The sequence below is a fragment of the Lissotriton vulgaris genome, chromosome 8 (genome assembly GCF_964263255.1).
Source record: "Lissotriton vulgaris chromosome 8, aLisVul1.2, whole genome shotgun sequence".
Classification (NCBI taxonomy): domain Eukaryota; kingdom Metazoa; phylum Chordata; class Amphibia; order Caudata; family Salamandridae; genus Lissotriton; species Lissotriton vulgaris.
The window spans coordinates 1361901809-1361921755 of record NC_141696.1 but is presented as its reverse complement, the minus strand read 5'-3'; the positions used below and the strand labels follow the sequence as shown (position 1 = coordinate 1361921755).

The 19947-nt window shown below is 46.8% G+C and overlaps 1 protein-coding gene across 2 annotated transcripts in view; it reads right to left on the bottom strand.

Annotated features, from left to right (window-relative positions):
* SLC36A4 (solute carrier family 36 member 4) overlaps nucleotides 1-19947 on the bottom strand; it is a 1006806-nt gene that overhangs the window by 791803 nt on the left and 195056 nt on the right. For both annotated transcript variants that reach the window (XM_086935317.1, XM_086935318.1), the window contains exons 5-6: nucleotides 7043-7131; nucleotides 99-194 (exon numbers count right to left, since the gene is read on the bottom strand). In XM_086935317.1, the coding sequence (XP_086791443.1) occupies nucleotides 99-194; nucleotides 7043-7131 (185 nt within the window). The remainder of the gene's footprint in view (nucleotides 1-98; nucleotides 195-7042; nucleotides 7132-19947) is intronic.

Below are 19947 nucleotides of genomic sequence, written 5' to 3'. Positions count from 1 at the left end.
GACACAGCATGTTCAAAGTGAGTTATACCCTACGTACTTGCTTAACAAACTAGTAACTTCATTTATGAAACTGAAAATCATACAGTAGGCAGGTTTACCTTCCCCAAGCCGCTCTCTTTTGGAGACACTCTAAAGGTCCGGATTCCATGGCAAAGCTGACAGTGTCACTGTAACCCATCGACGGCTTATTATGTCTGCAATATTCAACAATTCAGAGAGTTAACATTTTGTAAATGCTTTCAAAATCCGATCAGCTGAAAAATACAATGTAGAAAACAAACTTCACGGCTCAAGAACACATTAGCGATTACAGGCTTGCAGAATTACTGGAGCAAACTGGACATCCGAACTTGCGGTGATAATAAATGTTTATTGCCTGATTAATAAAAATCATCACAAAAATATACTTTACAATAATCGAATTAAAACTTACAATTGTAAAAACCGAATCCATAAAAATTACCATATACTTAAAAAATTAATCAAGACTTATCCTTAATTCTCTTCTCAGAGACAATCAGCAGTATTAAATTACTGCCATCAGCATAAAAAACCATACAAACGTTAAATTGTCACGTGCATGTTTCGTCAGTGTAGGCGAAGCGTAGGTAGGCAATGTTGAACAGATCAATACTTGAACAGATGAGCTTGCTTTCTCAATCCCTTTCACCCTAAAATTGGGAGGGATGAAAACCCTCCAAAGAGAGCAGGATCACTGACGTCCATTGGCGGCTTCCCTGACATTGACTGTGATGTGATTCTCTCAATGCCTTCGTACCCTATGCACTCATGGGTTAGGCTTTAAATAACACAAGTGGGCAGTTGAACGGTCCAGATTTAAGAGGTAAGTGTGTACAGGTCTAAGGTGGGTATAGGAAGGGGACAAATGTAAGGATATACAGACATGCTAATCTGAAGAAAAATGGCCCAGCTGTCCAAAGACTTTTTGTGGTTGTTAGCCGTCCAATTTGGAGTTTGCACCTGCAAAAATACATTTTGCAATGTATTAAAACTATTTTTAGGAGTTGGGATCTTTTCATGGCTCCTAAAATGGGTTTAGAAATAGATAAGGAATCACTATTTGGAATGGACTTATTGTAAGCGCAACTTGGGGCCAGTATTTTGCAACCACTTTTTTGAACATCTGGCTCAGTGTCATCTTTGCAAAACATTTTAAGCATGTGTACTTTGTGCATTGCATATTCCACCCACGAATGTAATAACAGCTCCCAGTATTCTTTGTAAATGCCATGCACTAACATGGTTATTAGCAACAAATGTAGTTTACCCGCAGGTAAGTCACAGATGGAGGTTAGTCAAACACTTGGACATCATGGCCATGCAGAAGCTTAGACTATGCATGGCATAGTGTTTTCTGCACTGGGGCTTAAGACATTAAAATATAACAGTTAAGCAAGCGGTTCCCTGTAGGTCGGCACGTGGTATAAACTGGCTGCTCCATTTCCTCATTTGACAAAGGTAAAATACTCTTTTGAAACACTCCTCTAGTCCAGATCCAGCGGTTCATCAACAACCACAAGTGGACGGCAAGGGTCATATTTCAGGAGTAAACAATTAATATTTTCTATTTATTTCATAATTCTTTCAAAATCATCGTCAAGTTGCATTGCAAGTTTAGCTACAATGGGCCTGCAGCCTGACAATCAAGACAAGGTTTTCAACAAATCTAAGACTTTATCAAATGTGACGGTGCAAGATGGACTGCAGGTACATTTATTTAGTTGATTATCACACTTTTTCAGAAAGCTTTTACTTATATACTATTTGTGTATTTATTCACAACAAGCGTTATCAATAAAGCAAAGAGAAAAATGATGTACGTATTTGCATTATCCACCAAGCACCATTCCTCCTCCACTTTAGGACAAATTCAATATCACACCCTTCAAACGACATCTCTTCTCTGTGTAACTTGCTGGTGACCAGGCTTATCGGAAGAATGAACGCCTCTGTACACCTAGCCTACCACATTGCCAATCTGTGTTTCCGCCCATGCCCACCAACCAAGCAGTTCTCATCCTTGTTTCCATTATCAATCATTTGCCTGCCTTTCCTTCATGTCCAGCTGCCTTTAGAATGCCTCTGAACCAGTGAAAGACAGAAGGGCTGCACCTGCTGTTGAGACCTGTGAGGAGAACCCACTGGGCTACACCTGCTCCCACCTGTACCCAGGACTCAAAAGTGGACTCCACGGTCAGTTGGCTGATCTCCTGTTAAGCTACAGGGACACAAAAGCTTTAAGAGACCCAATTTCCTGAGGAGCCTAGCTGACCAGTTCCAACTGGACCTGCCCTGAACTCTGTTGGTAGATTCTACTGGAGTGAGTCCTGGCCGTAAATGGTGTCTTTAAGGTGTTAGGGCCCTTAGATAAGTGTCATGGTGTACTCCTCCTTTCCAAATTGCAAAAGCTGGGACTTAGAAACTTTTTGCCAACTTTTTCTCTGAAGAAGCCGTGGGAGACCAGGACAGCTGAATCGTCTGTCGGATCCAACCTGCTGGTCTGCCGCGCTGAAGGAGTTCTGACTTTCAGAAAAAAAGTCAGAATGTAGAGATCTTCACCGAGCCGAAGCAGATTGATGTTGAGACTTTCCTAGGCACGGACACCAAACTTACTTTACTTGGAGCTTTCCCACCTTCGTCAATGACTGTTCTGGGATCCTACTCTTCAGCAACCTGCCGCCATCAAACCCAGACTCAAATCCAGCTTGCGCAGCTGCTGACTCATTGACGACCACCTTTTCTCCCAAAAAACTTCCATGACCAAAGGTAAGTCTTTCACTAGAACCTACCTGGAAATCGTATCTTACCCTCACTCCATTGTGGTCAGCCTCTGGGTAAAAGAGGAGTGATGCTGAGGCTGGTGGTGGGTGCCAGTAAGTGACTTGGCAAGGATGCCACGGGCCCTGGTGCAAAAAAAGTAAATGGCCCCTTGCTTTTTATTTTTTGTAACTTTTTGGAGGGGGATTTGCAGAGCCGTCGCAACCCATCCTGATAAGTGGATATTGGTGATGCGGGCAGTCCATTAAACCATTGTGTTTTTTAACAATACTTAAAACCACATATTGCCGATATAAAATTGATGTTTGAGGTAAGCAGCTTACTAAAATAAATGTAAAAAACATATATTCTAATAAGCAAATATAGTTATCAATGTTTTTATTAAATTTCCCTGCTTTGCCATGGCATCGCAATGTCACTGTGAATACCATGAGACAGGCAAAGAAAGCTGTATGATTGGTTTAAAAAAGCTCTCAACCTTATTTGGAGCATGTCCCTCCCATTTTGTTCCTCATTGGGTATGGCACTTTATCTTCCACCTTTTTAATTGAGATGGTTAGCGGGTATTTTTCTTTTGGTGGCTTTTCTTAGTTTAATAACGGCATCTTCCAGCAGCCAGACCTGCAGCATTGGGACAGTTCTTCTGAAAATGAACATCCTGCCCCAAACAAGGAGATCCTTGTGTGGAAATTTTTCATGATACCATCAGAGCATAAAGTGGTTGCGTGGAAGGTGTAATGCACTCTATGCGACCGAACTCTGTCAAGGGGTACTAAGAATAAATACTCACATGGCAGGAGCATGATGCTCAAACATCTTAAAACAATACAGCTGCGATAACTGGCAAGGGGCACAGAGGGAAATGTATGGACAACAGGCTTCTACCTAGGGTATGCCTCATCTAGCATCAGGAGATTCACTTCCATCTGATGCTCCAGCTCTACCTCTGATCCCAGCAAGAGCTCCAGAGCTTGGACATATTGGCACTTTTTGCAGGATGTGCAATAAAGTCCTGACTGTAGGTGAACAGTCAATTCCAGCAAATCTCAACGCTGCAAGAGTTCATAAATGCTATTTATTTTTTTGTTCAACACTTGTTGCACAACTTGTTTGTGTTCTGTTTTTAGTTTTTTTTTTACAATGGCCAGTTTTACAAACTTAAGAAAAAACACCCAACATTTTTTTAAATAGAAAAAAAATAAAAAATCTACAAAACTAAATAAAAAAGGATCTTGTTAGAACCACCTTTTCTGGTATAAAGAAAGACAAACTATATGTTACATGTCTGTCACTGAATATATAAATGACTGCTTCTGTATGTTTATGTATATATTTTAGTTTGTCTGTTTCGTTGTTTGTATGGCTGTATTAGTGTTTGTGTGGGTGTGAAGGTATGTTTGGAAGTAGCTGTAGGAGCGGCTCACCATCTATATCGGTGTGTGGCTGGGTGTGTGAGTGGGTGTATCAGTGTGTGAGTGCATGTATGAATGGCTGTATGGGTCTGTGAGGGGGTGCGTGAGTGTCTGAGTGAAACTGTGAGTGCGTGCATGAGTGTTTGACCAGGGCTGTGAGTGGGTGTGAGTATCTGAGTGGGTATGTAAGTGCTTGTGAGAGAGTCTGGATGGGAGCATGGATGTCTACGGATCTTTCAGTGAGTATGTGAGTGGCTGTAAAGGTTTTTCACTGGGTATGTGAATGGGTTTGTGAGTGTTTTTTTGTGTGAGCTGATGGCTGTGAGTGGTTGTATGGGTGCAGTGTGAATTGTTACATGGGTAAATGAGTGGCAGTGTGAGTGACTGTATTGGTAAGTGAGTTTGTATTAGAGTAGCTGTGTGGGTGAATAAGTGGATGTGTGAGTGGCTGTATGGGTGAACAAGTGGGTGTGTGAGTGGCTGTATGGGTGAATAAGTGGGTGTGTGAGTACCTGTACTGGTGAATAAGTGGGTGTGTGAGGGACTGAATGAGTCAGTGAGTAGCTGTATGGGAGGGCGAGTGGGTGTGTGAGTGTCTGTATGAGTGAGTGACAGGGTCTGTGAGCGGAGGTATGGGTGAGAATGGCTGTGTGAGTAGCTGAATGGGAGAGTGAGGGCATGTGAGTGGCTGTATGAGTGAGTAAATAGGTGTGTGAGTAGATATAGGGAGAGTGAGCCCGTGTGTGAGTGGCTGTATGAGTTACTGTATGGGTGTCCTAGTAGCTGTATGAGTGTGTGAGTGGCTGTATAGGTGTGTGAGTGGCTGTATAGGTGAGTGAGTGGCTATGTGAGTGGCTGCATGAGTGGCTGTATGAGTAAGTGTGTGGGTGTGTGAAGAGCTGAATTGGTTAGTGACTGTGTGTGTGAGTGAGTTAATGGGTGTGTCAGTGACTGTATTACTGTTTGTCTTGGTTTGTCAGCGCTTGTATCTTTGTCTGCCTGGATGTGTCAATGCCTGAATCGGTGTGCACTTGAAAGTGTCTGTGCCTGTATTGGTGTGTGCCTGGGTGTGTTAGTGACTGCATCAGTGTGAGACTGGTGTAGAAACGTGCCCCTTTTTGAATGGTTACCTCCCACTTTTAGCCAGACGTTTGATGCACTTTGACTTGATGTGCCCCAGGACTCTGCCAAACAGGATCCCACGGCCTGTGTTCTTTCTCAAAACTGACATTTTTACACCCACAATTGGGGTGGGGGGAATGGGCAGAGCTTCAAGTCCATACCTGAATACAGCATTCCTTGCAGAGCAACGTATGTGCTGCCCAGGCTCAACCTAAGGAAAATAAAAGCAGCCACAGACCACACCAGGCACTATCCCTGTAATGGCTGTGATTCCTAATGGGTCGCAAACTGCAACCTACCTCATTAATATTCAGTAAGTAGATCGATTTGCGACCCACAAGGAAACCCTAAATGAAACTCATTGAGTTTCATACAATAGGAATACCGATTTTCTATTTGCGATTCTGTCTGAATCACGATTAAGAAACTGGTATTTGTATTGTTGGTACATCTGGCCCTCAATGCCCCAGATGTAGTTAAGAAGGAGGAGATCTCATCACATGATTTGGACTTGCCATAAATAAGCAGATGAGTGGGAGGAGGTGATACAATTTGTTATGTAGCAACAGATAGACAGCTTTCTGCAGCCAATGAGAACTGCATACTGGGAATGCATCCATGGCCTTGGGGGGGGAACAAGGGACAAAAAGATTCATAGATTTAGCCTTGGTACAGGCCAAAAGGCAGCTGACTATGGGGTGGAAGGTGGCAGCAGGACGAAGTATCCGTCGCTAGAGAGAGGAAATGCTGAGATGGATTCAATATGACAGCATGTTGCTCCTTAAAGATGAGAAGAGGGATGGGGTAAGACGAATACAGACAGAGCTCAGGAAGAGATTTTGGTCTCAATAAGAGAGCCTAGTTGGGACCAGGATACCCTGGAACCATCCTAGGCACCTCCTCACAACCCTCATCTCAAACTAAAGGTGCATTATAAATAGCGACACAATGGAGTACCCCCCCCCCCCCTCCCCGTATGTTAGCAGCTGTTGTGATCGTCAGGAAGGAGAACTGCTTCTAGCTACACATTATTGTGGTCTACATTCATAGCCTCTCATAAGCACTGGGTTGCACAGTCACATAGGAACCTCCAATGCTTTCTTGGTTGGTTGTGGTTTTTACCACTTTAAGTTGCTGATGTAAGGGAAAGGTTGACCATGTTGTGAGTAAGGCGCTCTGCAGATTGGCAACTCTTGGTTAGTAAGCCCCGTAATACCTACTGATAAGTACAGGGCAGAGTTTGGAGGACGATCTTGATTGACATGAATCATCTGAAGAAGGGAAGGGAGCATACCTGTGGATCTAGCAAGTGGTACTGTAAGAGAACTACAACTATGCAACTCTGCTTCTTGCTTATATTGAGGATTTTTCATTGCTTTGATACTGGTAGCAGATTGTAAGACAAATAAGATAGTTAAAAAAAGAATAAACCAGATTCCTCCTCTGGTATAAAATAAGTTTACTTTCTTTGATGGACCTCTTATTCATCCCTATCTTGATATAAACAGATTGAGAGGTTATGATTTCTATTATCTCTAACTCTACTCTCTGGGGTCCATTGCTCTACATTCCTTGCAGTAAAATAGCCAATACAGATTGAAGACAAAAGTAGGTTTTGGACAAAAGTAGAACAAAGGGAAGCCCTTAATAGAGCATAAAGCAGGCCGAACAGAAAATTAAACTTTCATTGCAATGTGAAATACACTTACCTTCGTGAAAGGTGATGGCTACAGCGTACTAGGATGTGCATACAGTGAATGGAAACAATTCCTATGAAGATAAGGCTTAATGGCCCGAGCTGTATGGAGAAATAACACAATTTCCCATTTTAGCATGCAAACATTTTCAATCTGATGCATTTATATCATGTCCAATCATATACAACAAAGGTAACACACTCGTTTACATCTCCGCCATCAACAAGCGACTGTGAAAGACTAGACTGTTTTCATTGGAAACCGTTACAATTGCTCGGTCTCCACACAGATTATAAAGCACATGGGTCAACCCTAATCTCACCGAATCTAAGCGCATATTGAGAAGAACGGATTCCAGCCCAACTTTCCTGATGGAAGGCATAGAACTAGTATGCTATCTATTTCATGCTTAGAATTTCACAGAGATCTTGTAACCACGTGGCTTTTTTAGCACGATTTTGCTTTTTTACACCAGTCTGCTATCGCCATGTTCCCCATCAGAGTCGCAGATAACTAGAGCTTCCTGTCCAGAAACTGCATACCCATAACTAATGGCATTTCTCAAATCTAGGATAATAAACTGTGGTTTCTCTACAACTATGTAGACTAGTTCATTTTTTCTGCACTCCAGATGATGTGACAATTACAAAAGGCCCATTACGTGCAGAGTTATGGTTACAGTTCTCCAACGTTTGTGTGTTGTGTTGTAATGCACTCTCCTCAGTTTGTTCAGGACTTAACGTGACAGGAGTAGCAACTAGCAATTAATCATTCAGTCATGATTGGTTTTTGGCATGCTTCTTCACAGAGCCTGACAGCTTCTTCCTTCTGTGACTCCAACCCCACTTAACTAGATGTAAGGCTTTTTTACAGATTAAATAAACCTGAGATCTGTGTTTTTAAAACCTGAACAAATGGGGTAAGCTGTCTTGTTGCTGTCTTGTTAACAAATTAGAAACTCTATTGAGGCAACAGGACAGCCTAGGAGTTCCCTCAGACATCATCCGGCAGGCGGAAGCAGTCATTCATGGCACCTGCGTGCACTAGGATATCTACCCCCCCCCCCCCCCCCCTCTTGAAAGTGCTGGCTGGCTGCATTGTGAAAGGAGGATGAGCTGTTTCAATAAACCTTCACAAACGTGCTGCATCCTGTGCAGCACGAGTTTGCCGCTGCACTAGGGGTAATGCATTATATGCAATTGTGCGCACTGTCCCGATCTTCACCAGGAGCATCTAGTTAAATATGTGCAGCGGCACAAACAGTCTTGCCAGGTACCCATGGACGTCCGCAGAAAATTTTCCAGGAAGGGTCTAACCTGGCAAATGAAGGGGCATGGCTAATGTTAACCAATAGGGGTGGGGCTAAAATGGCAGACAATCAGGATCACGTAATGCTCAGGCCAAGCTGAGAAAAACAAGCATTGGCATAGCCAATAGGTCTCACATTTGGGGCCAAAAGTATTTAGTTATGCAGCAGGTCCCAAAGGCGAGACTTATTGGCTATGCCAATGCTTGTTGTTATGTCTGTGCATGTTGAGAGGCTAGGGGACTGGGTCTCGATGTCGGGTTGGGAGCACATCACTGACCTACTCAATTTGAACGCGTAGGTAATACAGCTGGAGGCGTGAAATGAAAGGTTCACTACCAGGAATAACAGGAAGGTAGAAAGTTAGGCTTGTTAGAAAGGTAAGGAGGGGTAGAGGCAGGCATGGTGGTGAGGGGAGAAACAGATGCATGCTAGGAGAGCACTGTGAGGGAGGGAGGCGAAATGGGAAGAGGCACTGAAAGGTGGGTCGGATAAAGACCGTAGTGAGGCAAACAGAAGGGTAGCGAGGGGTGAAGGAAAGACAAAGAAGTGAGGTGTAGAAGAAAAAGATTCAGGAGCAGAGACAGGTAAATCAAAGATGGAGAGGGGAGAATAACGCAGTCATAGAACGTGAGAGGTCCACGTAGAGATGGACAGGTGTGTCAGAGACAGGTAGAGGGAGGATGAGGTGTGTCAGAGACAGGTAGAGACAGCTGAGGAAGAGGGAATAATAAAGACTGATTTAGACAGGTGAGGTAGAGGGGTGCGTTGATATAAAGGAAGTGCAGAGATGTGTCAGAGAGAAGTTACTGGAGAGGAAAAGAAGTAGAGGTATTGAGAAAGGAGTATGGTACTAAAAGAGGTAAGGGGGTGAACAGAGGTAGAACAAGTGGAAGGGGAGAGAACACGTAGAAGATGAACGGAAGGTAAAGTGAGCGACCAAGCAGTGAGTGTGAGGAGTGTGATACAGAGGGATATGTGGCAGTGAGCGCGAGGTGTGGGGAACAGAGGGATATGTGGCAGTGAGGGCGAGGTGTGGGGTACAGAGGGATATAAGGCATTGAGCGCGAGGTGTGGGGTACAGAGGGATATGTTGTGGCATTGAGCACAAGGTGTGGGGTACAGAGGGATATAAGGCAGTGAGCAAGAGGAGTGGGGTACAGAGGGATTTTAGGCAGTGAGCGTGGGGAGTGGGGTATAGAGGGATACAAGGCAGTGAAACACAGCATCAGGACGTCCTGCCAGACATGATAGGGTGCATACTGGCAGATAGATATGATATTGACACAAGACTGTGTACATTTTAGTGGGATCTGAAATCCAGGCTATGATGCAACCTCAATTTTTGACTTGGGAGGATAATGCATCGACCCCCTCCCCCCCAGAACTTCATTCAGAAGTCCCCCTGCTCTCAGGCTACACAGTGTTAAAAGGAGGTCTTGGTGTCCAGACCTAGTTTGCCACTTCCCCTTACGATGCAGCCTGCACTTTCACCTATGGCTGGTTAAGGAAAGGACTGCACAAACCAGAATGCCATTGCGCTCGAGTTTGAAGGGGGTGGGTGTATTTCCGCACCACTTCTAGCAGTGGTGATGTCAAGTGGCACTCGAGGCAGAGCCTGTTCAGTTTCATGGCCTTAGGGAGAAGAACCAGATCATGGCACACACAACACTGCTCTGTGTCCGCTGGTCTCGGCAGCGCATACCCAACCCGCTGAGCTGCCTCATTGGTTCAGGGTGGGATGTATGCTTTAGCAGCTCAAACTGGCCATTGTCATTCTGTATGTGATAATCAGCGACAGACAGAATGACAATGGGCTGGAGGGGCTGCAAGGAGGTGTGCAAGGCGCCCCATCAGGGAGTTGAGGCCTCTGGCAGGGAACAGCTCTGCTCCCTGCAGGGCCCAGAATTACAGACAAAAGGCGTCCATAAAAGCACGGGTGTCCGCAGGGGGGGGGGGGCAAGCTTCCCTCCTTGCCCCCCCCCCCCCTGGGACGCCCATGCATGTACCATACATCAGGCGTTAAACTAATGCATTTCAGTGTGGTGCTCCACATCACCGCAATGTAATGCATTGTCACGCATAATGTATAGCGCCTCAACTGTAAGGAAAGCTGTTTTATTAGCGCTCAGCAGCCATAAAACTCAAACTGAGATAGTGCACCGTTACTGTTATACGGCCCAAAGCTGTGTATGATGTGTCACGACACTTATGGCGATTCCCCCGACTCACTCAGTAAAGACAGCTTCATTTTTTGGAAGTTTATTCAGGTATAATTTAACACTCAAGCCTAGCTGTGGGGGAAGGGAATGAGTCAACACAAAATTAAATATATGTGAAGAAACTGGGGGCCTACTTCCCAGAATGCTCTAAGTGCTATGTACAATGCAGATAAAAAACAAGTTTTTGCAATGCAATAGGTCTCGCATTAGTGAAAGCTAGAGCTATAGGCGTTGTAAATGGCATTGTTTTTTACTTATTGTATGTGTTTGTAGTGGAGTGAGATATAAAGTAAATCGGCTGATTTAAAAAAATATATATTCATGCTCAGTTCGAGGTGTACCTTGTATGGCTCACTGAAAGAATGGAGTTGTGAACTGCTTCAATGAAACCCGATACAATTACTTTATTGGCATTGAGAAGAGTAGGCAAAGGTAAAACAAATGACTCACTTAAGATCTGTTCTACTAGGATTTGAAAATAGAGAGTTGTATATGTGGAAAAATATTACTTTTAATGGACGAGAGCGCTCACTCACCCAAGGGGGACATGCGTCATCACTGGGCTCCCTCCACACATAGGGCTCGCAAGGTCCCGGTAGCCCACATCAGGAACCTTACGGGCACAATGTGTGTAGAGAGTCCAATGATGAGCGCTCTCGTCCATTAAAAGTAATATTTTCCCACATATACACCACTCTATTTTCAAATCCTAGTAGAACAGATCTTTAGTGAGTCCTTAGTTTCGAATAAGGGGAGATATGTTCCTTTTATACTCCCTTGGATCCTAGGTGTGATACTATAAAGGTAAAACTAATACAGTTACACAAAAATAAAACATAACTGCATGCGGACAGAGGAGTTAGAAAAGACTAAATTCGAGTAAGTTGCAGCTTTATAAAAAGCAACATGGGGGGGGGGGGGGGAGCAGAAAGTAACCAGGGGCGGAACCATATGAAAGGAAAGTTTATCTATGCGTTTATGCACAGACACTGGTACAAATAGACGATGCAAGTTCAACAGAGCTACTGAATAATCCCTAAAACGTATGCAAGGCCCCGGATGTGGCAGCAGAGTTTCGGGTGGTGCTATGAGCAGTACTAAAGAGCAGCAGATATGGACTGGAGGCATACACCTCTGGATGTTGTTTACCTTGGGTGTTTTATATGGCACTCGATACTGTTGGATCCCAAAAATAACACCCTTCCACCACACTCACTAACGGTGTAGCACACTTTTCGTATAGGGAAGCACTTCCGAGCCCTACAATAGTAAGCGCTATACAAGTGTTATAAACACACCACAACATCTTCCTTCATTGTGCTGTCTGCTGGAGTTGTACTTAAATCGCAAAACATAGGGAACAGCTGTTTTAGTTAGAGGGTGGGTGATGTCATTCCTTAAGGCAGATCTCTTAATGTACGCCCGTCCCCCACAAGAAGCAAGCTGCTGAACACATTTTCCTTGCCGTATTGAAATCAGATAGTGAGAAGCAAACGCTTCCACCTAACACCTCTTTTAAGCCCGCAAAAATTGGAGGAACAGCACCAGCTAAATTATTACAAAACCCTCGATTTCTTCTACCACTTCCCTGAGGCACAGTCAGTTTTGGAGGCATTTTGTAACAATTTTAAAATTAAAAGAAGTCTGAAAAAGGTAACCATGAGCCTCACTCACCCTACAGCTTACAGCACTATCACCAGCATCACCATATGCAGCGCATCCCATTGGATAAGAACTCAAGCATTTGCAATGCAATTGGTTTTGAATTTATAAAAGTTTTTTTGTTATGTTTTGGGGTTTCTAAGCATTTAATACTATTGATGCATAACGTTAAGCACGGGCAAAGCCAGTAGGACTGGCCTATCTCTTATTGGAGTCTTTGTGAGCAGAAAATATACATTACAGTTAAAAAGCAGGACGTTCCTTTTTTAGGTCGAGGACCGTCGCACTGCGTAGCAGTGGGCGGAGCCGAAGATTTTATGTTTCTTAGAGAGGGCTTGGAACCTGCCCCTCTCCTCCATTAGTAAAGAGGGGGGTGGGTAACCCAATAAACCCTTGCAGGCTTGGGCAGATAGTATATCACAAAAAAGTTGCCAGCAAGGGATTTGTTTCACACTCTTATACGCAGCATGCAGGATTTCTAATCAAAAGAGTTTTAAATCCTAACTGTAATCATCAGTAGCCATGTTTATACTAGACAGTCTAATTGTTCAAGACGACGCAAGAGTCACACTAAAAGGCTACCACACTAGCCAAACAATAAAAAGAAGAAGCAACACAAAAGAATTATGTATCAAAATTGTTGTTATTTTGAAACAGTTATAAGGGTTATTTCATCAGTTGAAAGAATAAAACATAAAAGATTCAGATGTACAAGGAAAATATTAATTGGTCCAACAGTACAAAAGAATACGTCCCAGCTATTACATATGACACAATGGCTACTGCTACATTCACAGTAAGGCACTGAATGCAGGATGTCAATGATAGCAGGAGTGGACGTTAAGGTCGTCGTTTCGGTCTTAACAAGATTAGTTAAAAGACCATCATCAGGACGAATTTATAGATATGAGCCGATGACTCCTAGAAGGTAACATAATCAATCAATGATGATATTCATTATGTGTTGCAACATAATTAACAAGTTAAACATTCAAGTTTATTAATACTTCCATTCCAAATCTGAATAAAACAAGAGAAAGGAGAAAAGTCGAGGCAATTGCTTGACACTCAGTACTAGCAAGGACAGTGTGGCGTCCTTACTATTTTCAGTGATTATAGAGACATTAGATTAAAAACATTTCATTACAGAAGAAACAAAATATTCGGTTTACAATCTGGCAGACAGCTATGTATCTGTGTTATCAATGCGTGCTAAAACATGTATGTAGCCGTATATTACTTCCATATTGCGCAGTGTAGTGCATACGTTATTTGATTCTAGAGTAGACACAGTGATGCTGTCGCACTCATATTATTGATATAGGGTCAGACTTACTTGTAGAGAATAGAAGTCCGCTAAAGCAAACAGTCTCATAGATTTGATTTCATTGGTAGCAGGTTATCACTATAGGAGACAAGATCATAAGAAATGGAGCTACTCATAAAGAGAAGACATTGTTTAAAGACAGTTAGGATTTAAAACTCTTTTGATTAGAAATCCTGCATGCTGCATATAAGAGTGTGAAACAAATCCCTCTCCTCCATTGGCTGGCTTCCTAAACGGAGGCCAGCCATTGGAGGAGAGGGGCGTCACTCGGTTCAAGCCCCGGCTTTTTCGGATTCGGGGGCGTGTTTTTTAGGTTCTTTCTATCTGTGACATCATCCGTCACTCAAACCTAAAAACATGCCCTCGAATCCCAAAATGGCCGTGTGTTTCTCCAAGGCATTTCCTCGCCTCGGAGAAGGATGGTGGTGTGCATGGCGTCCCCCGAGCCGGTAAGTTTTCTTCCCTAGCTGCCCTCGTCTTTTTCTTGCCTTTTTCTTTAGTTTATCACCCTGGACACTCCTTTTCTGCCTACTACTTCCCTTTTCCTCCGTTTCTCTTTCCTGTTGTTCGCTCTCTTCCTCTTCCTGTTCTTTTCTTCCCCTCATCTCCTTCGCCCTGCGTGTCTCTTCTCTTGCCCCTGCACCTCCCATTATCCCTGCTCCCCCCTTCCCTCGTGAGAAAGCCGAATGAGCATGGCGGCAGCTGGGCTGATGTGGGGTCTGTGGACTGTATGGGGTCATGTGCGCGGCTCTGTTGTTAGAAGGAGTTGAGTCCTCAAGTGGGTCAGGGGTTCGCGGGGACTAGTTTGGGAATGAGTGTTTGTGGGAGAGGGGTTAAAAGGAGGTTGAATAGATTTCTTTAAAGCAGGGGTGCTTGGTGGGTGTTTGGGGTAATCTGACGTGGCGATCGATGAGGCAGACCTGAAACCTTCCAGTGGGTGTGTGGGTTAATGGGGCGTTGGAGTGGAAGGTGGAGGGTCTCCTTTGACTGGCGGACAGGAGAGCATTGTAAGGGGCTGAGTGAGGTGCGAAGGGTTAAGGGAGAGAACAGAGTGACGTCAGCTGGGAGAGGTTGTGGATGGGAAAGATGAGTAGCATAAGATCTCGTTGCGGGGTCATTGGGAGGCTTTGATGGTAGAGTAACGGGGAGTACTGGGAGAGCACAGGCAACGGGCTTTTGACCGTGGGGAATAGCGGGTGCTATTTTGCCATGGACTTCACTGTAAAGAAAGCCCGAAGTAGAAAAAATAGGACCTTGCAGGAGAGGAGCGCTTCATGTTTTGTTTGGGAATACATAGTGGGCAATAACTGTCTCCTATTGGGCGTTATCTTTGAGGCGAGCGTGCTAGCCTACTCACGCAACTGTATCGGTATGTACGCTGAAGGGAGGCAGAATCAGATCGATACAGTCAAAGCTGTCATTCCTCGATCTCAGTTTAAAAGCCTTTGTTTGTCCATAGGAATCTCGCCAAGAATATGTTTGTGGCGTTTCATATCAGAACATGCAGGTACAGTACGTCCATGCACCAGGACGTGGCGAGCGATTGTAACCACTCCAGTCAGGTTTGCACCAGTGTGTAACTGACCTGGTGCTGGTGGAGGGAGCTCGTCAGCCCTCCTTCACTTCACGCAGCAGAGATGGATAAGGGACACACGTCACCATCACACAGCGTTGCGAGCTCGGCCAGGGCTCAGATGACCTTAGTGGGCGAGTTCAGGGTCACATTTGAGCAGCCCATCCTGGGGGTCGATGAATGAGAAGCAAATATCCCTGTGTAAGAGAGGAGAAAGGTGTAGTTTCGTTGCTTGCTGCCTTTCTCACTTCAGCCTTCCTGTGTTTGGAATTCTCGCTGGTGTTTCCTGTTTTAAGAATCGGCCAAGACGTAAACACGTATTGTGGGCAGTTACCAACAACTTTCCTTTCCCCTTCCGCTATATCCTTTAGCTATCCCACCAGCTCTTAACCTTTACTCGCATTGCCCCTCTATGCGCATCCCTTCTCTCTCCTTGTTCCTCTGACCCATTGCAGAGCACGACCCAAGCTGATCTCCAGATGGCGACCCCCCTCCCCATGCGCCTCACTCTCCACACTACCAGCCCCTACCACCCCCACCTTGCCCTGTGCCCTTCACCCGCCCATTGCACCCTCTGCGTTAAAGGACTGTAACTCGCCCCACCTCTGGACTAGCATACAGCTATTGATACAACCATTTCAGGGATTCTCGGATATCCTCGCCTGTCCAGCGGATAAAGGACCTGAGCAAGTGCACTTCCATCTTTTGTACCCTGAGCATGCCACTGTCTTGTGTATACACCCTCCAGTGTAACCTGAGCGTGCCATGACAAAATGTATAAAATGTATGTCTAACCTATACTTCCTGGGTCTGAGTAGGATTATTTCTTTTTAATCTAAGTTGTCCTGATCTTGCATGCATGCAGTGTGCACTCTATTCTCCTGCGTATTGTGATCACGTTTGTCTTGTGCACGCATCTTCCTGTTGTGTATAAGTTGCATGGAAAAGTAAGTCTGTGCTATCGTTCTAGCATGCTCAGTAGTATGCCTCAATATCTGGGAGGCCGTCCCCCTGGTTGTGCTTGCTCTCCTGCCCCCTGGCTGTGCTTGCTCCCCTGTCCCCTGGCTGTGCTTGCTCCCCTGCCCCTTGGCTGTGCTTGCTCCCCTGCACCCTGGCTGTGCTTGCTTCCCTGCCCCCTGGCTTTGCTTGCTTCCCTGCCCCCTGGCTTTGCTTGCTTCCATGCCCCCTGGCTGTGCTTGCTTCCCTGCCCCCTGGCTGTACCTGCTTCCCTGCCCCCTCGCTGTGCTTGCTCCCCTGCCCCCTGGCTGTGCTTGCTCCCCGGCCCCCTCCCTGTGCTTGCTTCCCTGCCCCCTCGCTGTGCTTGCTTCCCTGCCCCCTCGCTGTGCTTGCTTCCCTGCCCCCTCGCTGTGCTTGCTTCCCTGCCCCCTGGCTGTGCTTGCTTCCCTGCCCCCTGGCTGTGCTTGCTCCCCTGCCCCCTGGCTGTGCTTGCTCCCCTACCACCTGGCTGTGCTTGCTTCCCCACCCCCTGGTTGTGCTTGCTCCTCTGCCCCCTGGCTGTACTTGCTCCTCTGCCCCCTGGCTGTGCTTGCCTCCCTGCCCCCTGGCTGTGCTTGCTTCCCTGCACCCTGGTTGTGCTTGCTTCCCTGCCCCCTGGCTGTGCTTGCTTCCCTGTCCCCTGGCTGTGCTTGCTTCCCTGCACCCTGGTTGTGCTTGCTTCCCTGCCCCCTGGCTGTGCTTGCTTCCCTGCCCCCTGGCTGTGCTTACTTCCCTGCCCCCTGGCTGTGCTTGCTCCCCTGCCCCCTGGCTGTGCATGCTCCCCTGCCCCCTGGCTGTGCTTGCTCCCGTGCCCCCTGGTTCCCCTGCCCCCTCACTGTGCTTGCTTCCCTGCACCATCGCTGTGCTTGCTTCCCTGCCCCCGGCTGTGCTTGCTGCCCTGCCCCCTGGCTGTGCTTGCTGCCCTGCCCCCTGGCTGTGCTTGCTTCCCTGCCCCCTCGCTGTGCTTGCTCTCCTGTGTGTGTATGTGGCTCTGGGTGTGTGTGGGGGGGCTCTGGGTGTGTGTGGGGGGGCTCTGTGTGTGTGGGGGGGCTCTGTGTGTCTGTGGGGCTGTGTGTGTGTGTGGGGGGCTCTGTGTGTGTGGGGGGGCTCTGTGTGTCTGTGGGGCTGTGTGTGTGTGGGGGGGGCTCTGTGTGCTTGGGGGGGGCTCTGTGTGTGGGGGGGCTCTGTATGTGTGTGGGGGGCCCTGTGTGGAATGGAATGGAATGGAATGGAATGGAATGGAATGGAATGGAAATAGATTTATTGAGCGCGGTTGCTGCCCAGGGGCGTCCAAGCGCTGGAGTAAGAATTGGAGAGACATGCTGAGTGACAGATTAGAGCTCGGAGGCTTTGGCGAATAATAAGGTCTTCAACTTTTTACGGAATGCGAGCAGGTCCGGGTTGGAACGGAGTGAGAGGGGGAGGGTGTTCCAAAGTTTAGCTGTGTTCAGTGAGAACAACCTGCCCCCGGATCTAGCTCTCTTCACTCTAGGAACCACTGCCAGGAAAGCCTCGGTGGAGCGGAGGTTCCTATTTGGGTGATAGGGGATGACAAGGTTGCTGTTAATTGCGGGTCCTGTTTTCCAAAAGGCCCGGTGCGCAATGCACAATGCCTTGAATGTCACCCTGTGCTTGACTGGAAGCCAGTGAAGACTTTTTAACGCAGGTCTGGCTGACTGGGCTCGTGGAATCTGTAGCAGGGTGCGTGCTGCGCAGTTTTGCACCACCTGGAGTTTCCGGAGAGTCATCTCGGGAGCCCCTACATATAGGGCATTATTTGAGTCCAGGCGTGACTGAATGAGGCCTTGTACTGCCACTTTCTTGGCTTCTAGAGGTAGAAGTGGAAGGACTTTCCTTAGAGTTTTAAGGATGCCAAAGCAGGTGGCGGACAGCTTAGTAGCCTGGGTGGCAAAGGAAAGTTTCCTGTCTACCACACTCCGAGGCTCTTGACGCTTTCCTTGGGGGTGGGGGGGGTGCCCAGAGCTTGGGGCCACAGGGAGGTGAAGGGTATTGGCGAGGCTGGGCCTAGAAGCAAAAGCTCTGTTTTGTCTCCATTCAGTTTGAGGGAGGAGCTGGTCATCCACTCCTTAACATCTTCTAGGCAGCTCAGCAGGCCTCCATGGGGTTGACTGATGTTATCTTGAGCCAACGATACCACTAACTGAGTGTCGTCGGCGTACGACACAATTTTGATGCCGTACGATTCGACGATCCCGGCCAGTGGTTTCATGTAGACATTGAATAGCACAGGGCTCAAAGAGGAGCCCTGTGGTACTCCACAGCTGAGAGGCTTGCTGGTTGATGTTATGTCGCCATCGAAGATCTGAAAGGATCTATCGGACAGGAAGGAATCGAACCACCTTAGAGCGTCGCCTGAGACTCCGATGTCCCGGAGACGGTTCAGCAAGGTGGCATAGCTGACCGTATCGAAGGCGGCGCTTAGATCAAGGAGGATCACTGCCACTGATCCTCCCTGATCCAGGACCCTTCGGGATTCCTCGGCGACCGCTAGTAAGGCAGTTTCGGTGCCATGTTTCGGCCTGAAACCTGTCTGGGATACCTCCAGTAGGGAGTGATTTTCAATGAACTGGACCAGCTGGGCATTTATGTATTTTTCCAACACCTTGCCAGCCCAAGGGAGGAGTGAAATGGGACGATAGTTGGAGTGATCATCGGGGTCCAGGTTAGGCTTTTTCAGCAATGCCCGTACCATGGCTTGTTTCCATGCTGTAGGAACAGCGCATGAGGCTATAGATGTATTTAGAAGTTCCAAGATAACAGGCAGGGTGGCTTCGTGTGCTTGTATCAGAACTTCTGGTGGGGCTGGGTCACGCGGGGAGCCCGATTTAACTTGGCGTGCCATTTTGCCAAGGGTGTCGAGGTCTAGGGGAGGGAAGTGCTCGAGGGTTGACTGTTCTGGGGGAGGGAGAATTTTGGGAGAGGGTAGGTCAGCTATCTCCGGAGCTGTGGCTCCCGTTTGGAAGGTGGAATATATTTTCAGGACTTTGTTGTGGAAGAAGTCCGCAAGCTCGTTGCATTGGTCTTGAGTTTTGCTCGGAGGAGGGGCGGTAGTGACACTTGAGCAGTGTTTTATTATCTGAAAAATTTCCCTGGGCTTAGATTTGGCCTCTAGGATTTTATCAGAGTAGAAGGTCGCTTTCGCCGTCCTAATCCCGTTTTTATAGGCTTTTATCGCCTCTTTGTAGGCTACCTTTTTTTCCGGGAGAAAGTCTAAGCGCCAGGCTCTCTCTCGTTGCCTGCAGCAGCGTTTTAGTTCTCTTAAGGAGTCGGAGAACCAGGGCGCGGATTTATACATTCTCTTAGATGAGGATCTCCGGAGGGGAAGGATCCTATCTAATGAGTTAGTGATCCAGCTGACATAATTTTCGTTTGCTACACTGGGGTTTGAGCAGGGAGGCGGGCGGGTAGAGTCCAGGCTGTGCATCCAGGAATCCAGCTGGAGTTTTGACCAGTTCCTCCTGATTGTTGTCCGGGGGGCTAACTGGGGGACCTTGTGGATGGCCCAAGAAAACGGAATCAAAAAATGGTCTGACCATGGGAGGGGGATAGGAGAGTCAACCTTCAGGTCGCTGCAGATGCTGAAAATTGGATCGAGCAGATTGCCCTTCTCATGGGTTGGAGCTGTGACCAGCTGGAACAAATGAAGAGCTCCCAGGTCGTCTATTAGCTCCTTGGCAATATTATCAGCGGGGGAGTTAAAATGAAGGTTCAGGTCTCCTAGGACCGTGTAATTAGCCGCGGATAAAGTTCTTTTCGCTATGATCTCCGGGAGTGACCTATGGAACAGTTTTGTTGGATCTGGGGGACGGT